This window comes from Pristiophorus japonicus, chromosome 2 (assembly GCF_044704955.1).
Source record: "Pristiophorus japonicus isolate sPriJap1 chromosome 2, sPriJap1.hap1, whole genome shotgun sequence".
NCBI lineage: Eukaryota > Metazoa > Chordata > Chondrichthyes > Pristiophoridae > Pristiophorus > Pristiophorus japonicus.
In genome coordinates, this window is record NC_091978.1 from 69,278,800 (window position 1) to 69,295,890 (window position 17,091).

The 17,091-nt window shown below is 44.9% G+C and overlaps 1 protein-coding gene across 1 annotated transcript in view; it reads left to right on the forward strand.

Moving 5' to 3' along the window:
• The window catches only part of grp (gastrin-releasing peptide), a 38,805-nt gene extending 23,015 nt beyond the window's left edge, over positions 1-15,790 (forward strand). Inside the window, exon 3 of the mRNA XM_070862296.1 lies at positions 15,628-15,790. Within this exon, the coding sequence (XP_070718397.1) occupies positions 15,628-15,681 (54 nt within the window). The 3' untranslated portion in view covers positions 15,682-15,790. The remainder of the gene's footprint in view (positions 1-15,627) is intronic.
• The last annotated feature ends 1,301 nt before the right edge of the window (positions 15,791-17,091 follow it).

The following is a 17,091-nucleotide window of genomic DNA, read 5'->3' on the forward strand; positions in this document are numbered from 1 at the left end:
CCTGGCTGCAGGCTTCCTGCACATACGCGCCAAGTGACCGCTGACGTTGCAGTTTCTGCAGGTATATTGCTGATACCTGCAAGCTCTGGCTGTGTGTTTGCCTCCACACCTCCAACATGAGCTGTTGTTGGAAACAAAAGGTCCATTCCCAGTCGATCGTCTCTGACTATCTCTGTAACTGTCCTTGAGCACACCATTAATAGGTGTTGATGGTCCCATTACTGGCCGCATTGTCCCTTGCGATGGCATGAATCGCCGTTCAGCTAGCTATTGTCTCTGTTGAATTTCCCCTTTGGGTTCGACTACATGCTCGGGCATGTCCAATTGCCCCTGTCTGCCTGGAGAACTGTGTGCCGCATTAACAATGTTGACTCCCGGTCCATTTGCTGCATTTAAACCAAGATTTTTGTCAAACATCATTCTGGTCTCTTCCTCCCCTGAGATAAATGTCTGGGCCATCAAAGCCGCCGTATCCAGTGTCATGTCTTTGGTCTCAATCAGTTTCCTGAAAACCCCAGCGTGCCCGATGCCCTCAATAAAAAAGTCTCGCAGCATCTCCGCTCTGCATGCATCTGGGAACTTACATAGGCTCGCCAGTCGCCGGAGATCTGCCACGAAGTCTGGAACGCCTTGCCCTTCTCGCCGCCGGTGCGTGTAAAACCGGTGTCTCACCATGTGCATGCTGCTCGCCGGTTTAAAGTGTTCCCCAATCAACTTACTGAGCTCTTCAAAAGTCTTGTCCGCTGGCTTCTCTGCCGCTAGAAGGTCCTTCATCAGGGAGTACGTCCTGGATCCACAAACCGTCAGGAGATGAGCCCTGCGTTTGTCGGCCGAATCCTGTCCCAGCCATTCCTTAGTGACGAAACTTTGCTGTAGTCTCTCAATAAAATCGCCCCAATCATCACCAGCACAATACCTCTCGTCTGTGCTGCTAGTGGCCATGCTCGCCAGTTTCAATCCCAGTTTCTCTTCGCCAATAATATGTCCTTGCTATACAGTACAAATGCACACGAGGCCCATGCTTGAGAGAAGGTCACTCTGTGATCAGTAACCTTTATTAGCCAGCACTGAAGTGATGAAGGTGGGTGGAGCTTTCCCTTTTATACCTGGAAGTCCAGGTTAGGAGTGTCTCGCACTAGTTCACCACCTAGTGGTCAATGTTCTCACGGTGTACAACTTAGGTCAGTTTATACGTGGGTTACAATGACAGTTGAATACATGACAGTCAGATCATTGCTGCACAGCAGCGTGGCTGTTCTGATCGGACTGTCGGACATGGTGGGTTCATCCTCGTGGTTGACAGCGAGGTCAATTGCTGGTTGGGTGTGTGTTGGTGGATCATAGAGGGTAGGGTCTTCTTCAAACTGTTCTTTGTCTTGGTTGTCCGTGATTCGCAGTTTGATCTGATCCAGGTGCTTTTTGCATGTTTTCCCATTCAACAATTTCACAACAAACACTCTATTCCCCTCCTTCGCTAAGACAGTGCCAGCAATCCATTTGGGACCGTGACCGTAATTTAGAACAAACATCGGATCGTTAACTTCAATATCACGCGATGCCACTACGTGATCATGGTACACGTTATGCCTGTGCCGCCAATTTTCTACGTGATCATTGAGATCAGGGTGGACTAAGGAGAGCCTGGTTTTGAGTGCTTTCTTCATTAACAATTCTGCAGGGGGAACCCCGGTGAGTGAGTGGCGGCACGTCCAGTAGCTGAGCAGGACCCTGGATAACTAGGTCTGCAAGGAGCCGTCCGTTACATGTTTCAAGCTTTACTTGATGGTTTGGACTGCCCCTTCCGCTTGGCCTTTGGATGGGGGCTTAAATGGAGCAGACCTGACATGTTTAATGCCATTGCAGGTCATGAACTCGTTGAATTCCGAGCTGGTGAAGCATGGTCCATTGTCACTGACAAGGACGTCGGGCAAACCATGGGTGACGAACATGGCCCAGAGGCTTTCAATGGTGGCAGTGGACGTACATGATGATATTATCATACATTCAATCCATTTTGAGTAAGCGTCCACTGCTACTAGAAACACCTTCACTAGAAAAGGGCCAGCAAAATCTACGTGGACCCTGGACCACGGTTTGGAGGGCCATGACTACAGGCTCAGGGGGGCCTCCCTGGGTGCGTTGCTCAACTGTGATTGGTGTACACATGACTCCAATTCGGAGTCAATGCCGGGCCACCAGACGTGCGACCTGGCGATAGCCTTCATCATGACTATGCCTGGGTGGGTACTGTGTAGGTCGCATATAAACGTCTCCCTGCCTCTTTTGGGCAAGATCACACAATTCCCCCATAGAAGACAATCTGATTGGATGGTCAATTCATCCTTGCGTCGGTGAAATGGCTTGATTTCATCTTGCATTTCCCCGGGAACCGCCGACCAGCTCCCATTGAGGATGCAGCTTTTTACTAGTGATAGCACAGGGTCTTGGCTGGTCCAGGTCCTGATCTGTCAAGCCTTGATGGGTGACCCCTCGCTCTTGAAAGCATCTGTTACCAGAAGCAAGTCTGTGGTTTGTGCCATATCCACCCCGATGGTGGGCAATGGCAGCCGACTGAGAGCATCAGCACAGTTCTCAGTGCCTGGTCTGTGGCGGATTACATAGTCATAAGCAGACAATATTAGTGCCTATCTCTGTATGCGGGGGAAGCATTAGTGTTGATACCTTTGCTTTCTGAGAGCAGTGAGGTAAGCGGTTTGTGGTCAGTTTCAAGCTCGAACCGGAGGCCAAATAGACATTGGTGCATTTTCTTAACCCCGTATACACAAGCCAACGCTTCTTTCTCAACCATACTGTAGGCTCTTTCAGCCTTGGATAAACTCCTGGATGTATATGCAACCAATTGCAGTTTCCCTGACAGATTTACTTGCTGTAACACACAAACGACCCTGTACGACGATGCATCACAAGCTAGTACTAAACGTTTACTTGGGTCATACAATACAAGTAACTTGTGAGAGCATAGCAGATTTATGGCCTTATTAAAGGCTGTCTCTTGAGATTTACCCCAAACACAGTCGTCACCCTTGCGTAGCAATAGATGTAAGGGCTCCAGCAGCGTGCTCAACCCTGGTAGAAAGTTACCAAAATAGTTGAGGAGTCCAAGGAACGAAGGCAGCTCTGTCACATTCTGTGGTCTGGGTGCGTTCTTGATGGCCTCCATCTTGGAGTCCATGGGTCTGATGCCGTCTGCTGCTATCTTCCTCTCCAGAAATTTGACCTCTGGCGCCAGGAAAACACACTTAGAGTGTTTCAGCCTGAGTCCCACTCTGTCCAGTCGCTTTAGAACCTCTTCCAAGTTGTGCAAGTGTTCGGTGGTATTACGACCAGTGATCAATATGTTGTCTTGGAACACCACGGTGCATGGAACCGATTTCAGCAGACTCTCCATGTTCCTCTGGAAGATGGCCGCAGCCGAGTGAATCCCAAAGGGGCATCTGTGATACACGAACAGCCCTTTGTGCGTGCTGATACACATCAACTTCTTTGACGGTTCAGCCAGCTCCTGTGTCATGTAAGTAGAGGTTAGGTCTAGCTTGATGAATGACTTTCCCCCTGCTAGCATTGCGAATAAGTCCTCCGCTTTGGGTAGTAGGTACTGGTCCTGTAACGAGACTCGGTTGTTCGTCACTTTGTAGTCCCTGCAGATTCTGACCGTCCCATTGCTCTTTAGCACTGGCACGATTTGACTGGCCCACTCATTGAACTTGACTGGCGATATGATTCCCTCTCGTTGAAGTCTGTCCAGCTCGATTTCGACTTTCTTTTGCATCATATATGGGACTGCCTAGGCCTTGTAATGAACAGGCCGTGCCCCAGGAACAAGATGGATCTGCACTTTGGTGCCTGTGAAGTTGCCGATGCCTGGCTCAAATAACGCTGGGAATTTGTTGAGCACCTGGACGCACGGGGTGTCATCCACCGAAGACAGTGCTTTGATGTCATCCCAGTTTCACCGGATCTTGCCTAGCCAGCTCCTGCCGAACAGTGTTGGGCCATCGTCTGGTATAATCCATAGTGGTAAGTCATGCACCATTCCGTCATACGATACTTTCACTGCCGCACTGCCGATAACAGGTATGAGTTCTTTGGTGTAAGTGCGCAGCGTAGTGTGAATCGGGCTCAGTTTTGGCCTCTGTGCCTTGTTACTCCACAGTTTCACAAATGCTTTCTGGCTCATAATCGATTGACTTGCCCCCGTGTTAAATTCCATGGAGACTGGAATGCCATTAAGTTTAACTTTTAACATTATCAGAAGGCTTTTGGTAGTGAAGGTGTGTACCCCATAGAAACATAGAAAATAGGTGCAGGAGTAGGCCATTCGGCCCTTCGAGCCTGCACCGCCATTCAATAAGATCATGGCTGATCATTCCCTCAGTACCCCTTTCCTGCTTTCTCTTCATATTCCTTGATCCCCTTAGCCATAAGGGCCATATCTAACTCCCTCTTGAATATATCCATGGCATCAACAACTCTCTGCGGTAGGGAATTCCACAGGTTAACAACTCTCTGAGTGAAGAAGTTTCTCCTCATCTCAGTCCTAAATGGCTTACCCCTTATCCTAAGACTATGTCCCCCTGGTTTTGGACGTCCCCAACATCGGGAACATTCTTCCCGCATCTAACCTGTCCAATCCCGTCAGAATCTTATAAGTTTCTATGAGATCCCCTCTCATCCTTCTAAACTCTAGTGAATAAAGGCCCAGTTGATCAGTCTCTCCTCATATGACAGTACAGACATCCCTGGAATTAGTCTGGTGAACCTTCGCTGCACTCCCTCAATAGCAAGAATGTCCATCCTCAGATTAGGAGACCAAAACTGAACACAATATTCCAGGTGAGGCCTCACTAAGGGCCTGTACAACTGCAGTAAGACCTCCCTGCTCCTATACTTAAATCCCCGAGCTATGAAGGCCAACATACCATTTGCCTTCTTCACCGGCTGTTGTACCTGCATGCCAACTTTCAATGACTGATGAACCATGACACCCAGGTCACCCCTTTTCCTAATCTGCCACCATTCAGATAATATTCTGCCTCTGTGTTTTTGCCACCAAAATGGATAACCTCACATTTATCCACATTATACTGCCATGCATTTGCCCACTCACCTAACCTGTCCAAGTCACCATGCAGCCTCTTAGCGTCCCCCTCACAGCTCACACCGCCGCCCAGTTTAGTGTCATCTGCAAACTTGGAGATATTACACTCAATTCCTTCATCCAAATCGTTAATGTATATTGTAAAGAGCTGGAGTCCCAGCACTGAGCCCTGCGGCACTCCACTAGTCACTGCCTGCCATTCTGAAAAGGACCCATTTATCCCGACTCTCTGCTTCCTGTCTGCCAACCAGTTCTCTATCCACGTCAGTACATTACCTCCAAAACCATGCGCTTTGACTTTGCACAACAATCGCTTGTGTGGGACCTTGTCAAAAGCCTTTTGAAAGTCCAAATACACCACATCCACTGGTTCTCCCTTGTCCACTCTGCTAGTTACATCCTCAAAAAATTCCAGAAGATTCGTCAAGCATGATTTCCCTTTCATAAATCCATGCTGACTTGGTCCGATCCTGTCACTGCTTTCCAAATGCGCTGCTATTTCATCCTTAATGATTGATTCCAACATTTTCCCCATTACTGATGTCAGGCTAACTGGTCTATAATTACCCGTTTTCTCTCTCCCTTCTTTTTAAAAAAGTGGTTTTACGTTAGCTACCCTCCAGTCCATAGGAACCGATCCAGAGTCGATAGACTGTTGGAAAATGATCACCAATGCATCCACTATTTCTAGGGCCACTTCCTTAAGTACTCTGGGATGCAGACTATCAGGCCCCGGGGATTTATGAGCCTTCAATCCCATCAATTACTCTAACACAATTTCCCGCCTATTAAGGATATCCCTCCGTTCCTCCTTCTCACTAGACCCACTGTCCCCTAGTATATTCGGAAGGTTATTCATGTCTTCCTTCGTGAAGACAGAACCGAAGTATTTGTTCAACTTGTCTTCCATTTCTTTGTTCCCCATTATAAATTCACCTGAATCCAACTGCAAGGGACCTACGTTTGTCTTCGCTAATCTTTTTCTCTTCACATATTTATAGAAGTTTTTGCAGTCAGTTTTTATGTTCCCTGCAAGCATCCTTTCGTACTCTATTTTCCCCCTTTTAATTAAATCCTCAGGCCTCCTCTGTTGAACTCTAAAGTTCTCCCAGTCCCCAGGTTTGTACTTTTTCTAGCCAATTTATATGCCTTTTCCTTGGTTTTAACACTATCCTTAATTTCTCTTGTTAGCCACAGTTGAGCCACCTTCCCCGTTTTATTTTTACTCCAGACATGAATGTACAATTGCTGAAGTTCATCCATGTGATCTTTAAATGTTTGCCATTGCTTATCCATCGTCAACCCTTTAAGTATCCTTTGCCAGTCTATTCTAGCTAATTCGCGCCACATACTGTCGAAGTTACCTTTCCTTAGGTTGAGGACCCTATTTTCCGAATTAACTGTGTCACTCTCCATCTTAATAAAGAATTCTACCATATTATGGTCACTCTTCCCCAAGGGGCCTCGCACAACAAGATTGCTAAGTAGTCCCTCCTCATTACACATCACCCAGTCTAGGATGGCCAGCTCTCTCGTTGGTTCGACATGGTGGTTGAGAAATCCATCCCTAATACACTCCAGGAAATCCTCCTCCACCGCATTACTACCAGTGTGGTTAGCCCAATCAATATGTAGATAAAGTCGCCCATGATAATTGCTGTACCTTTATTGCACGCATCCCTTATTTCTTGTTTGATGCTGTTCCCAACCTCACTACTACTGTTTGGTGGTCTGTACACAACTCCCACTAGCGGTTTCTGCCCTTTGGTATTCCACAGCTCCACCCATACTGATTCCACATCATCCAGGCTAATGTCCCTCCTTACTATTGCATTAAATTCTTCTTTAACCAGCAACGCCACCCCACCTCCTTTTCCTCTCTGCCTATCCTTCCTCAATGTTGAATACCCCTGGATGCTGAGTTCCCAGCCTTGGTCACCCTGGAGCCATGTCTCCGTGATGCCAATTACATCATATCCGTTAACTGCTGTCTGCGCAGTTAATTTGTCCACCTTATTTTGAATACTCCTCGCATTGAGGCACAGAGCCTTCAGGCTTGTCTTTTTAACACATTTTGCCCCTTTAGAATTTTGCTGTAATATGGCCATTTTTGTTTTTTGCCTTCGGTTTCTCTGCCCTCCACTTTTACTATTCTCCTTTCTATCTTTTGCTTCTGCCTCCATTTTATTTCCCTCTGTCTCCCTGCATGGGTTCCCATCCCCCTGCCATAGTAGTTTAACCCCTTCCCAACAGCACTAGCAAACACTCCCCCTCGGACATTGGTTCCGGTCCTGCTCAGGTGCAGACCGTCCAGTTTGTACTGGTCCCACCTCCCCCAGAACCGGTTCCAATGTCCCAGAAATTTGAAACCCTCCCTTTTGCACCACTCCTCAAGCCACATCTTCATCTGAGCTATCCTGCGATTCCTACTCTGACTAGCATGTGGCACTGGTAGCAATCCTGAGATTACTACTTTTGAGGTCCTTCTTTGTAATTTAGCTCCTAGCTCCCTAAATTTGTCTCGTAGGACCTCATCCCGTTTTTTCCTATATCATTGGTACCTATGTGCACCATGACAACTGGCTGTTCACCATCCCTTTTCAGACTGTCCTGCACTCACTCTGAGACATCCTTGACCCTTGCACCAGGGAGGCAACATACCATCCTGGAGTCTCGGTTACGGCCGCAGAAATGCCTATCTATTCTCCTTACAATCGAATCCCCTATCACTGTAGCTCTCCCATTCTTTTTCCTTCCCTCCTGTGCAGCAGAGTCACCCACAGTGCCATGAACATGGCTGCTGCTGCCCTCCCCTGATGAGTCATCCCCTCAACAGTACCCAAAGTGGTGTATCTGTTTTGCAGGGGGATGACCGCAGCAAACACCTGCACTACCTTCCTTCCACTGCTCTTCCTATTGGTCACCCATTTACTATGTGGCTGTGTACCCTTTACCTGTGGTGAGACCAACTCGCTAAACATGCTATTCACGTCATTCTCAGCATCGTGCATGCTCCAGAGTGAATCCACCCACAGCTCCAGTGCCACAATGCGGTCAGTCAGGTGGTGCAGGCGGATACGCTTCCCGCACATGTAGTCGTCAGGGACATCGGAAGCATCCCTGACTTCCCACATAGTACAGGAGGAGCATAACATATGTCCGAGCTCTCCTGCCATGTCTTAACCCTTACATTAATTTAATTTGGCAACAACAATGCTAAACGTTACTTACTGATATAGAAAATGAAGAAGAAAGACTAGTTACCAATCACCAGCCAATCACTTACCCCCTTGGCTGTGACGTCACCTTTCGATTTCTTTCTACTTCTTTTTTGCCTCCCCGCTGCAGCTGCACCGGCTGCACCTCTTGTAGGCCTCACCAACGTCCCACTCTGCCTCCTCGACGCTGCTGCTGCTCCCTGCAACTGCTGGGCCTCTTGTAGGCCTCACCAATGTCCCACTCTGCCTCCTCGACACTGCCGCTGCTCCCTGCAACTGCTGGGCCTCTTGTAGGCCTCACCAATGTCCCACTCTGCCTCCTCGACACTTCCTCTTCATCCATAGGTTGAGTTGCCTCTCCTTCTCGTTCAGCGTGATCCACGCTGGATCGGTCGTCCTCTGCTGACTCTGCCATGTGGTGAGTCAGAGGTCGCTTGCACATTCGCTGGAGGTGCCCCATTGTTCCACAGCCCTTGCACACATAGTGCTTGAATCGACATTGATGAGCTCTATGACTGCCCCCGCTGCGCCAACATGGTATTAATGGATTTGCATTCGCACTCCACAGCGGCCTCTGAGTCACTCTAGGCCTGGCCTCTGCGGCTGTGTGGGCCCGACTATGTACAGTTCTGTCTACTGAAAGCATTATTTTATGCACAGTATTTGCCGGTGAGTTTCGATTCTGTGAAGATATCTGTTTCGTGTTGTCGCTCATGGATGTGAAGGCCTGGGCTATCGGATAGCCTTGCTCAGATCTAAGGATTCGGCAGACAGTAGTTTGCGGAGGGTGGCCTCGTGGCCAATTCCGAGCATGACAAGTCCCGCAACAATTCTCCCAAAGATCCTGCAAATTTGCACTGTCCCGCAAGGCGTCTTAGGTCAGCGACAAAGCTCGCCACGTTCTGGCCCTCGGAGCGATGGTGCATGTAAAAGCGATACCTGCCCATTAAGATGTTCTCCTTTGGCTGGAGGTGTTCCCGAGCCAGCGCACACTGCTCTGTGTAAGTCTTGTCTGTTGGTTTGTCTGGGACCAGTAGATTTTTGAGGAGGCCATATACCGATGACCCACATGTGGTGAGAAGAATCGGTCTGTGCTTGGTCTCCGTCTCAGCCGTGTCCAGCTCGTTTGCCACGAAGTACTGGTCAAGACGCTTAATGAAGGCTTCCCAATCATCACCCTCAACAAATCTCTGAAGAATACCAACGGCAGCCATTTCCGCGTGAAAGTTCGTGATCTGTAACTCTCGCCAGTTGTTGAATTCAGAATAACTCCACGAGACTGTTGTAAGCTCAAACCATTGTGACCTTGGTCTCTTTAATATAACTCCAAAGTGAGGCAGCAGCGTGGTGGGCTGCCTTTTCTACCTGCTTGCTCCAGGGTACACAGGTGACCCATAGGTCTCTCACAAGTATGCTCCCTAGTGGCAAGTCTGACACATAGGTTAGGTTCACATACATAACAGGACTAATATCACATGCATTTGTGGTCAATTGAAGTTGCTAACACTATATTTACTGAAAAGCCAGAAATCTAACCTGCAATATCAAATTCTCCATCGAAGTGCATAAAATAATCCAAAAATAATGATTTTAAAAATAAATCATTCTCAGGATGTAGGTGTCACTGGCAAGGCTGGTATTTATTGCCCATCCTAATTATCCTGATGTTTGATACAATTGGGTGCTAGGCCAACATACTAAGCTTAAATAAAGGAGACTATGAAGGTATGAGGGCAGAGTTGGGTAAAGTGGACTGGGAAAATAGATTAAAGAGTAGGACGGTTGATGAACAGTGGTGTACATTTAAGGAGATATTTCACAATTCTCAAGAAAAATATATTCCAGTGAGGAGGAAAGGGTGTAAGAGAAAAGATAGCCATCCGTGGCTAACTAAAGAAATAAAGGACGGTATCCAACTAAAAACAAGGGCATACAAAGTGGCCAAAACTAATGGGAGGACAGAAGATTTGGAAGCTTTTAAAGCCAGCAATGAATGACTAAAAAAATGATTAAGAAAGGGAAGATAGACTATGAAAGTAAACTAGCACAAAATATAAAAACAGATAGCAAGAGTTTCGATAGCTATATAAAAAGGAAAAGAGTGGCTAAAGTAAATGTTGGTTCCTTAGAGGACGAGACCAGGGAACTAGTAATGGGGAACATGGAGATGGCAGAAACTCTGAACAAATATTTTGTATCAGTCTTTACGGTAGAGGACACTAACAATATTGCAACAGTGGATAGTCAAGGGGCTATAGGTGGGAGGAACTTAACACAATCACAATCACTAAGGAGGTGGTACTCAGTAAGATAATGGCACTAAAGGCAGATAAATCCCCTGGACCTGATGGCTTGCATCCTCGGGTCTTAAGAGAAGTAGCGGCAGGGATAGTGGATGCATTGGCTGTAATTTACCAAAATTCCCTGGATTCTGTGGAGGTCCCAGCAGATTGGAAAACTGCAAATGTAACGCCCCTATTTAAAAAAGGAGGCAGACAAAAAACAGGTAACTATAGACCAGTTAGCCTTGCATCCGTGGTTGGGAAAATGTTGGCGTCCGTTATTAAAGAAGCAGTAGCAGGACATTTGGATAAGCAAAATTCGGTCAGGCAGAGTCAACATGGATTTATGAAGGGGAAGTCATGTTTGACAAATTTTCTGGAATTCTTTGAGGATGTAACAAACAGGGTGGATAAAGGGGAACCAGTGGATGTGGTGTATTTGGACTTCCAGAAGGCATTTGACAAGGTGCAACATAAAAGGTTACTGCACAAGATAAAAGTTCACGGGGTTAGGAGTAATATATTAGCATGGATAGAGGATTGGTTAGAGAATAGAGAGTAAATGGGATAAATGGTTCATTCTCTGGTTGGCAACCAGTAACTAGTGGGGTGCCGCAGGGATCAGAGCTGGGACCCCATCTATTTAAAACCTATATTAATGACTTGGAAGAAGGGACTGAGTGTAACATAGCCAAGTTTGCTGACAATACAAAGATGGGAGGAAAAGCAATGTGTGAGGAGGACACAAAAAATCTGCAAAAGGACATAGACAGGCTAAGTGAGTGGGAAAACATTTAGCAGATGGAGTATGATGTTTGAAAGTGTAAGGTCATGCACTTTGGCAGAAAAAAATCAAAGAGCAAGTTATTATTTAAATGGAGAAAGATTGCAAAGTGCTGCAGTACAGAGGGACCTGGGGGTACTTGTGCATAAAACACAAAAGGATAGTTTGCAGGTACAGCAAATGATCAAGAAGGCCAATGGTCTCTTGGCCTTTATTGCAAAGGGGATCGAGTATAAAAGCAGGGAAGTCTTGCTACAGCTATATAAGGTATTGGTGAGGCCACACCTGGAATACTGCGTGCAGTTTTGGTTTCCATATTTACGAAAGGATATACTTGCTTTGGAGGCAGTTCAGAGAGGTTCATTCAGTTGATTCCGGGAATGAGGGGGTTGACTTATGAGGAAAGGTTGAGGAGGTTGGGCCTCTAGTCATTGGAGTTCAGAAGAATGAGAGGCGATTTATCGAAACATATAAGATTATGAGGGGGCTTGACAAGGTGGATGCAGAGAGGATGTTTCCACTGTTGGGGGAGACTAGAACTAGAGGGCATGATCATAGAATAAGTGGCCCCCCATTTAAAACAGAGATGAGGAGAAATTTCTTCTCTCAGAGGATTGTACATCTGTGGAATTCGCTGCCTCATAGAGCTGTGGAAGCTGGGACATTGAATAAGTTTAAGACAGAAATAGACAGTTTCTTAAATGATAAGAGGATAAGCGGTTATGGGGAGCGGGCGGGGAAGTGGAACTGAGTCCATGATCATATCAGCCATGATCTTATTGAATGGCGGAGAACGCTCAATGGGCATATGGCCTACTCCTGTTCCTATTTCTTATGTTCTCATGTTCTTATGTTCTTTAGAGGGCAGTTAAGAGTCAACCATATTGATGTGGGACTGGAGTCACATATAGGCCTGACTGGCTAAGGACAGCAGGTTTCCTTCCCTCAATGCCTAGCTCAAAGTCAGATCAGTAACTTTAACATTTCAGTGGTGCCTCCTGATCTTGTTGGTAAGCTGGGTTCTTGGAGAATATCATGTGGCAGTTGAATCATCTGCAGACTTCCTTAATGAATCATGACAAATAAATGTCAGTCATGTCACAGCATCTAAACAGTTGATATAATCAAAAATGCTCTTTTTGCTTATAATTCCAGTGCCAACAGAATAGTTAACTCTATTGAAAAGCAATGAAAGAGAATTAGCTAGTGGACAGTAAAAGATGTGCAATCTTTAGCACAATGAAGAACAAGTTAAGTGAGTGGGCAAATGCATGGCAGATGCAGTATACTGTAGATAAATGTGAGGTTGTCCACTTTGGTGGCAAAAACAGGAAGGTAGAATATTATCTGAATGATGACAGATTAGGAAAAGGGGAGGTGCAATGAGACCTGGGTGTCATGGTACATCAGTCATTGAAAGTTGGCATGCAGGTATAGCAGGCGGTGAAGAAGGCAAATGGCATTTTGGCCTTCATAGCGAGAGGATATACGTATAGGAGCAGGGATGTCTTACTGCAGTTGTACAGGGCCTTGGTGAGGCCACACCTTGAATATTGTGTGCCATTTTGGTCTCCTCATCTGAGGAAGGACTTTCTTGCTATTGAGGGAGTGCAGCGAAGGTTCACCAGACTGATTCCTGGGATGGCAGGACTGACATATGAGAAAGGACTGGATTGACTAGGCTTATATTCACTGGAATTTAGAAGAATGAGAGGGGATCTCATAGAAACATATAAAATTCTGACGGGATTGGGCAGGTTAGATGCAGGAAGAATGATCCCGATGTTGGGGAAGTCCAGAACCAGGGGTCACAGTCTAAGGATAAGGGGTAAGCCATTTAGGACCGAGATGAGGAGAAACTTCTTCACTCAGAAAATTGTGAACCTGTGGAATTCTTTACCACGGAAAGTTGTTGAGGCCACTTTGTTAAATATATTCAAAAGGGAGTTAGATGTGGCCCTTACGGCGAAAGGGATCAAGAGGTTTGGAGAGAAAGCAGGAATGGGGTACTGTAGTTGCATGATGAGCCATAATCATATTGAATGGTGGTGCAGGCTTGAAGGGCCGAATGGCCTGCATCTATTTTCTATGTTTCTATGTAAGTCACTAACTCTTTTGGGAAGATTGACCATGATGTTAGCCATCCACCTCTACTTGATAAGAATACCTAGCTATCTTTAGTTACAAACATTCAGTTCTTTGGCTTGGTATTCACATGTAAGCTACACTGGGGGAACAAGCGGGACAGGTAACTGAATAGCTGGTTGGGTGTGAATCCTCAAGAAAGCTTGGCCTGTTTGTCCTGTTTGGTTAATTAAGTGTCCTGCAAACCTATATCCAACTAGTTGGCCTAATTCAATGAAAACCTAACACTCACTTCTGGACTCAATACAGTCCAAGGCAAAGAGATAAGTAGATTGCATAAGGTTGATGTATTCCATCACCTCTAGCCTTGAAGAGATGTGGTTGATCTGTCAGTCCTCTACAACACCAATACTACAGCAGAATATCTAAAGTTGCTCGTGAATAAGGCAGAAATACAAAAACAGCAGCCACTGCACTGTAACATTCTATTTCACTCAAAAAAAAGATTAGCATAGAATAACAGCCAGAAAATTTTATACACTTCTTCTTATTCCTGTGGAACTATCTTCCAGACTAGAGTTCCATCCCGAGGGGTGTATGTTCAAAAGCAGAGTTAAAGAGTTGTTGAACTTGGTTTGTGGTATCGTCCAGCTATGAGGAATAGCAATCAGTATCATTTTTCAATATCTTAGCAACTAGCAGGGTCAAATTTGTGTGGTCTTCCTTTAAAAAGTTGTCCTCAGTTGTACTATATTGTTATTGCCAACGAATATATTATATAATAAAAACGTAAATAACGTATGAAAAAGGACAGGAAAAAAACAGTTGGTCCATTGAGCCTGCTGCACCCCAGCCTGGTGCAATTTACATATATCATCATGCCCATCTTCAATTACCCCCCTCCCACCTACCCCGCTTGCCATGCAATATCCTGGGAGAGGTGAAAAATTAGAGAGAAAAAACTTGGTGGCACTGTGATAAGCGTTCCAATGTAATTAAGCATTATGTTTGGGAACTAAAATTATAAGCCAATGTAACTCTATATTTTATGTATTTTGAGAGCACATATGATTACAAAAAATGCTTTAGCCCATCTGCCATTGGCTCTGGCCATTGGTTGGTACTGTGGAATGAACTGTGATCTGTTCCTTTGTGCTGGGGTGATATGTTTCTGTACTTTGCGATAAGTAAAGGGCAAGTTATTTCTCAGCATTTCTTTACATTTTTAAATACTTTTTCTCTCCTTCCTACCTGGACAGCTGCTCCTGCCTCAGTCTTCCCTCTTTGACATACATTATTCCTCCCTTGTCAGGTTCACATTCCACCACCTTGCCCCCACTCTGTGCTTAAAGGCACCTGTCCCATTCCAGCTCTTGTCTAGTGACATCGCTATCTGTGGAACAGGTTTGAGAATTGGCCATGCTCATCCACAGCCCCCTCGCAAACTGTTCCTAGCTGTGGCTGTGCTGTCGTGGTGTGAAAGTCGTTTGGCTAATGGCAATGGTAGGCAGCTAACAGAAGGTTATCCTCTTAACTAAAGCAAACTACTGCAGATGCTGGAAAGTATTTTATTGAATTATTTTTTATACATATTTTGTGAATCCATTGTGCAGCTTGGTTGCACAGTAGTTGTGGGAGAGGTACGTCAGTACATTTGGATTCTTGGCATCTTTGGGGATTGAAGCCATTCACTTTGATTGTCTGAATGCTTCTAATTTCAAGCTGTCTTGCCTTTTGAGGGCTACTTCATTTTTTGTAATATTTTAAATTCTCCTCTTCCGTTAATTATTCTATTCTTGTCATTGTAATTTGACTATTTTATAGTCGGGGATTCCTGTTAGAAAATTGCTTCTCTGCTGTATTGGGTGAACTGTGTAAATTTTCAGTTTTGCCAAGAGGTGGAGCGCTTCACCATTGGGAAGAGTCTGAGCCTTTCTCTATCTTGTCCTCTTGCCAGAGATCTGCAAAGAGGCATTGTTACAGGGGACTACAGAAGAGTCAATCATTTTCTCTTTTTGCCTTCTTTTTGTGAGATTAGTAACTGAATAATAAGAATAAAATAACCTGGTTGCTTTTAAACAGTTCTCAATTGATTAATTGATTAAAATTACCAGTCTTTTGCTGTTTCTTTTTTGACAGATGGTGGATTATCTTCTGCAATTTATGAGCCTGAAGGATGAAACCTCAAGTTGAATACACGATGAAAATCCTGCCAGAAATAAATTTAAAGAGACTTTTATGTTTTTTTCTCCAAGTGTTTAGCTGTACCAAATACCAGACAAAATTGCTTTTGTTTTAAAATAAACTGAATGTTCTTGTACCTCTGAACATTAACTAAATGATTTTCACACAGCAGATTATGTTTTGATGTTTTTAATGTAAATAAGCATTGTTAGGGAAGGTCTTCCAATATAAAGATCATAATTTTACTATTTTGGTGTTTTATAATCATTCACCTTTTGGTTTGCAGCTACATTGTGAATTCTAAAAAATAAAATCTTTACCCATATCATATTAGTTTCTAGAGTCACAGTAATTAAAGTCCATTTAGAAATGGATGATGAGCAACATTATCTGTTACAATCAGTTGAATTCACATATGCACACTCTGAATGTAAACGACACCTAACCTTCCAGCAATGATTCTTCCAGGCGCATTGGGAAGTAGGGAAGTTATACTAAACCTGTATTGAACCTTGGTTAGACCACACTTAGAGTACTGCGTACAGCTCTGGTCACCATATTATAAAAATTATATAGAGGCACTGGAGAGGGTGCAGAGAAGATTTACAAAGATGATACCAGAAATGCGAGGGTATACATGTCAGGAAAGGATGAACAGGCTGGGTCTTTTTTCCTTTGACAGAAGAGGGCTGAGGGGTGACCTAATTTAAAATTATGAAAGGTTTTGATAGAGTGGATACAGAGAGAATGTTTCCACTTGTGGGGAAGAGCATAACTAGAGGCCATCAATATAAGATAGTCACCAAGAAACCCAATAGGGAATTCAGGAGAAACTTCTTTACCCAATGAGTGGTTGAAGCGAATAGTATAGGTGCATTTAAGGGGAGGCTAGACAAACATATGAGTGAGATGGGAATAGAGGGTTATGCTGATAGATTTATATGAGAAAAGACAGGAGGAGGCTCGAGTGGAGCATACATGCCAGCATGGACTGGTTGGGCCGAATGGCCTATTTCTGTGCCATATATCCTATGTAATCCTATGCATTGTAGATGATTACGGGACACTTCATTTTATTCAAAAGGAGGAATAATGGACTACCTATTTCTCGAGAATTGATTGCCCTCTCTCTGCCATGGGCAAAGCATATAGATGAAATCTAAATGAATCCAGAGCTGTTAATATTAACTAAAACTTAGCTTTGAGAATTTCACTCGCAAGCAGTACACTTGAGGCATTGATTCATGTCAATGAGCATAAATGTGGTCGCAGGGGACAGAATAACGGTTCTAATAGTGCCATCTTAGATAAGTGGTAGCACACTTACCCGATAGTCAGAAAGTTATAGAGTCAAGCTTCACTCCAGGTCTTGAGCACATGATCTGGGCTGAAACTTCAGTGTAATATAAAGGAAGTGTT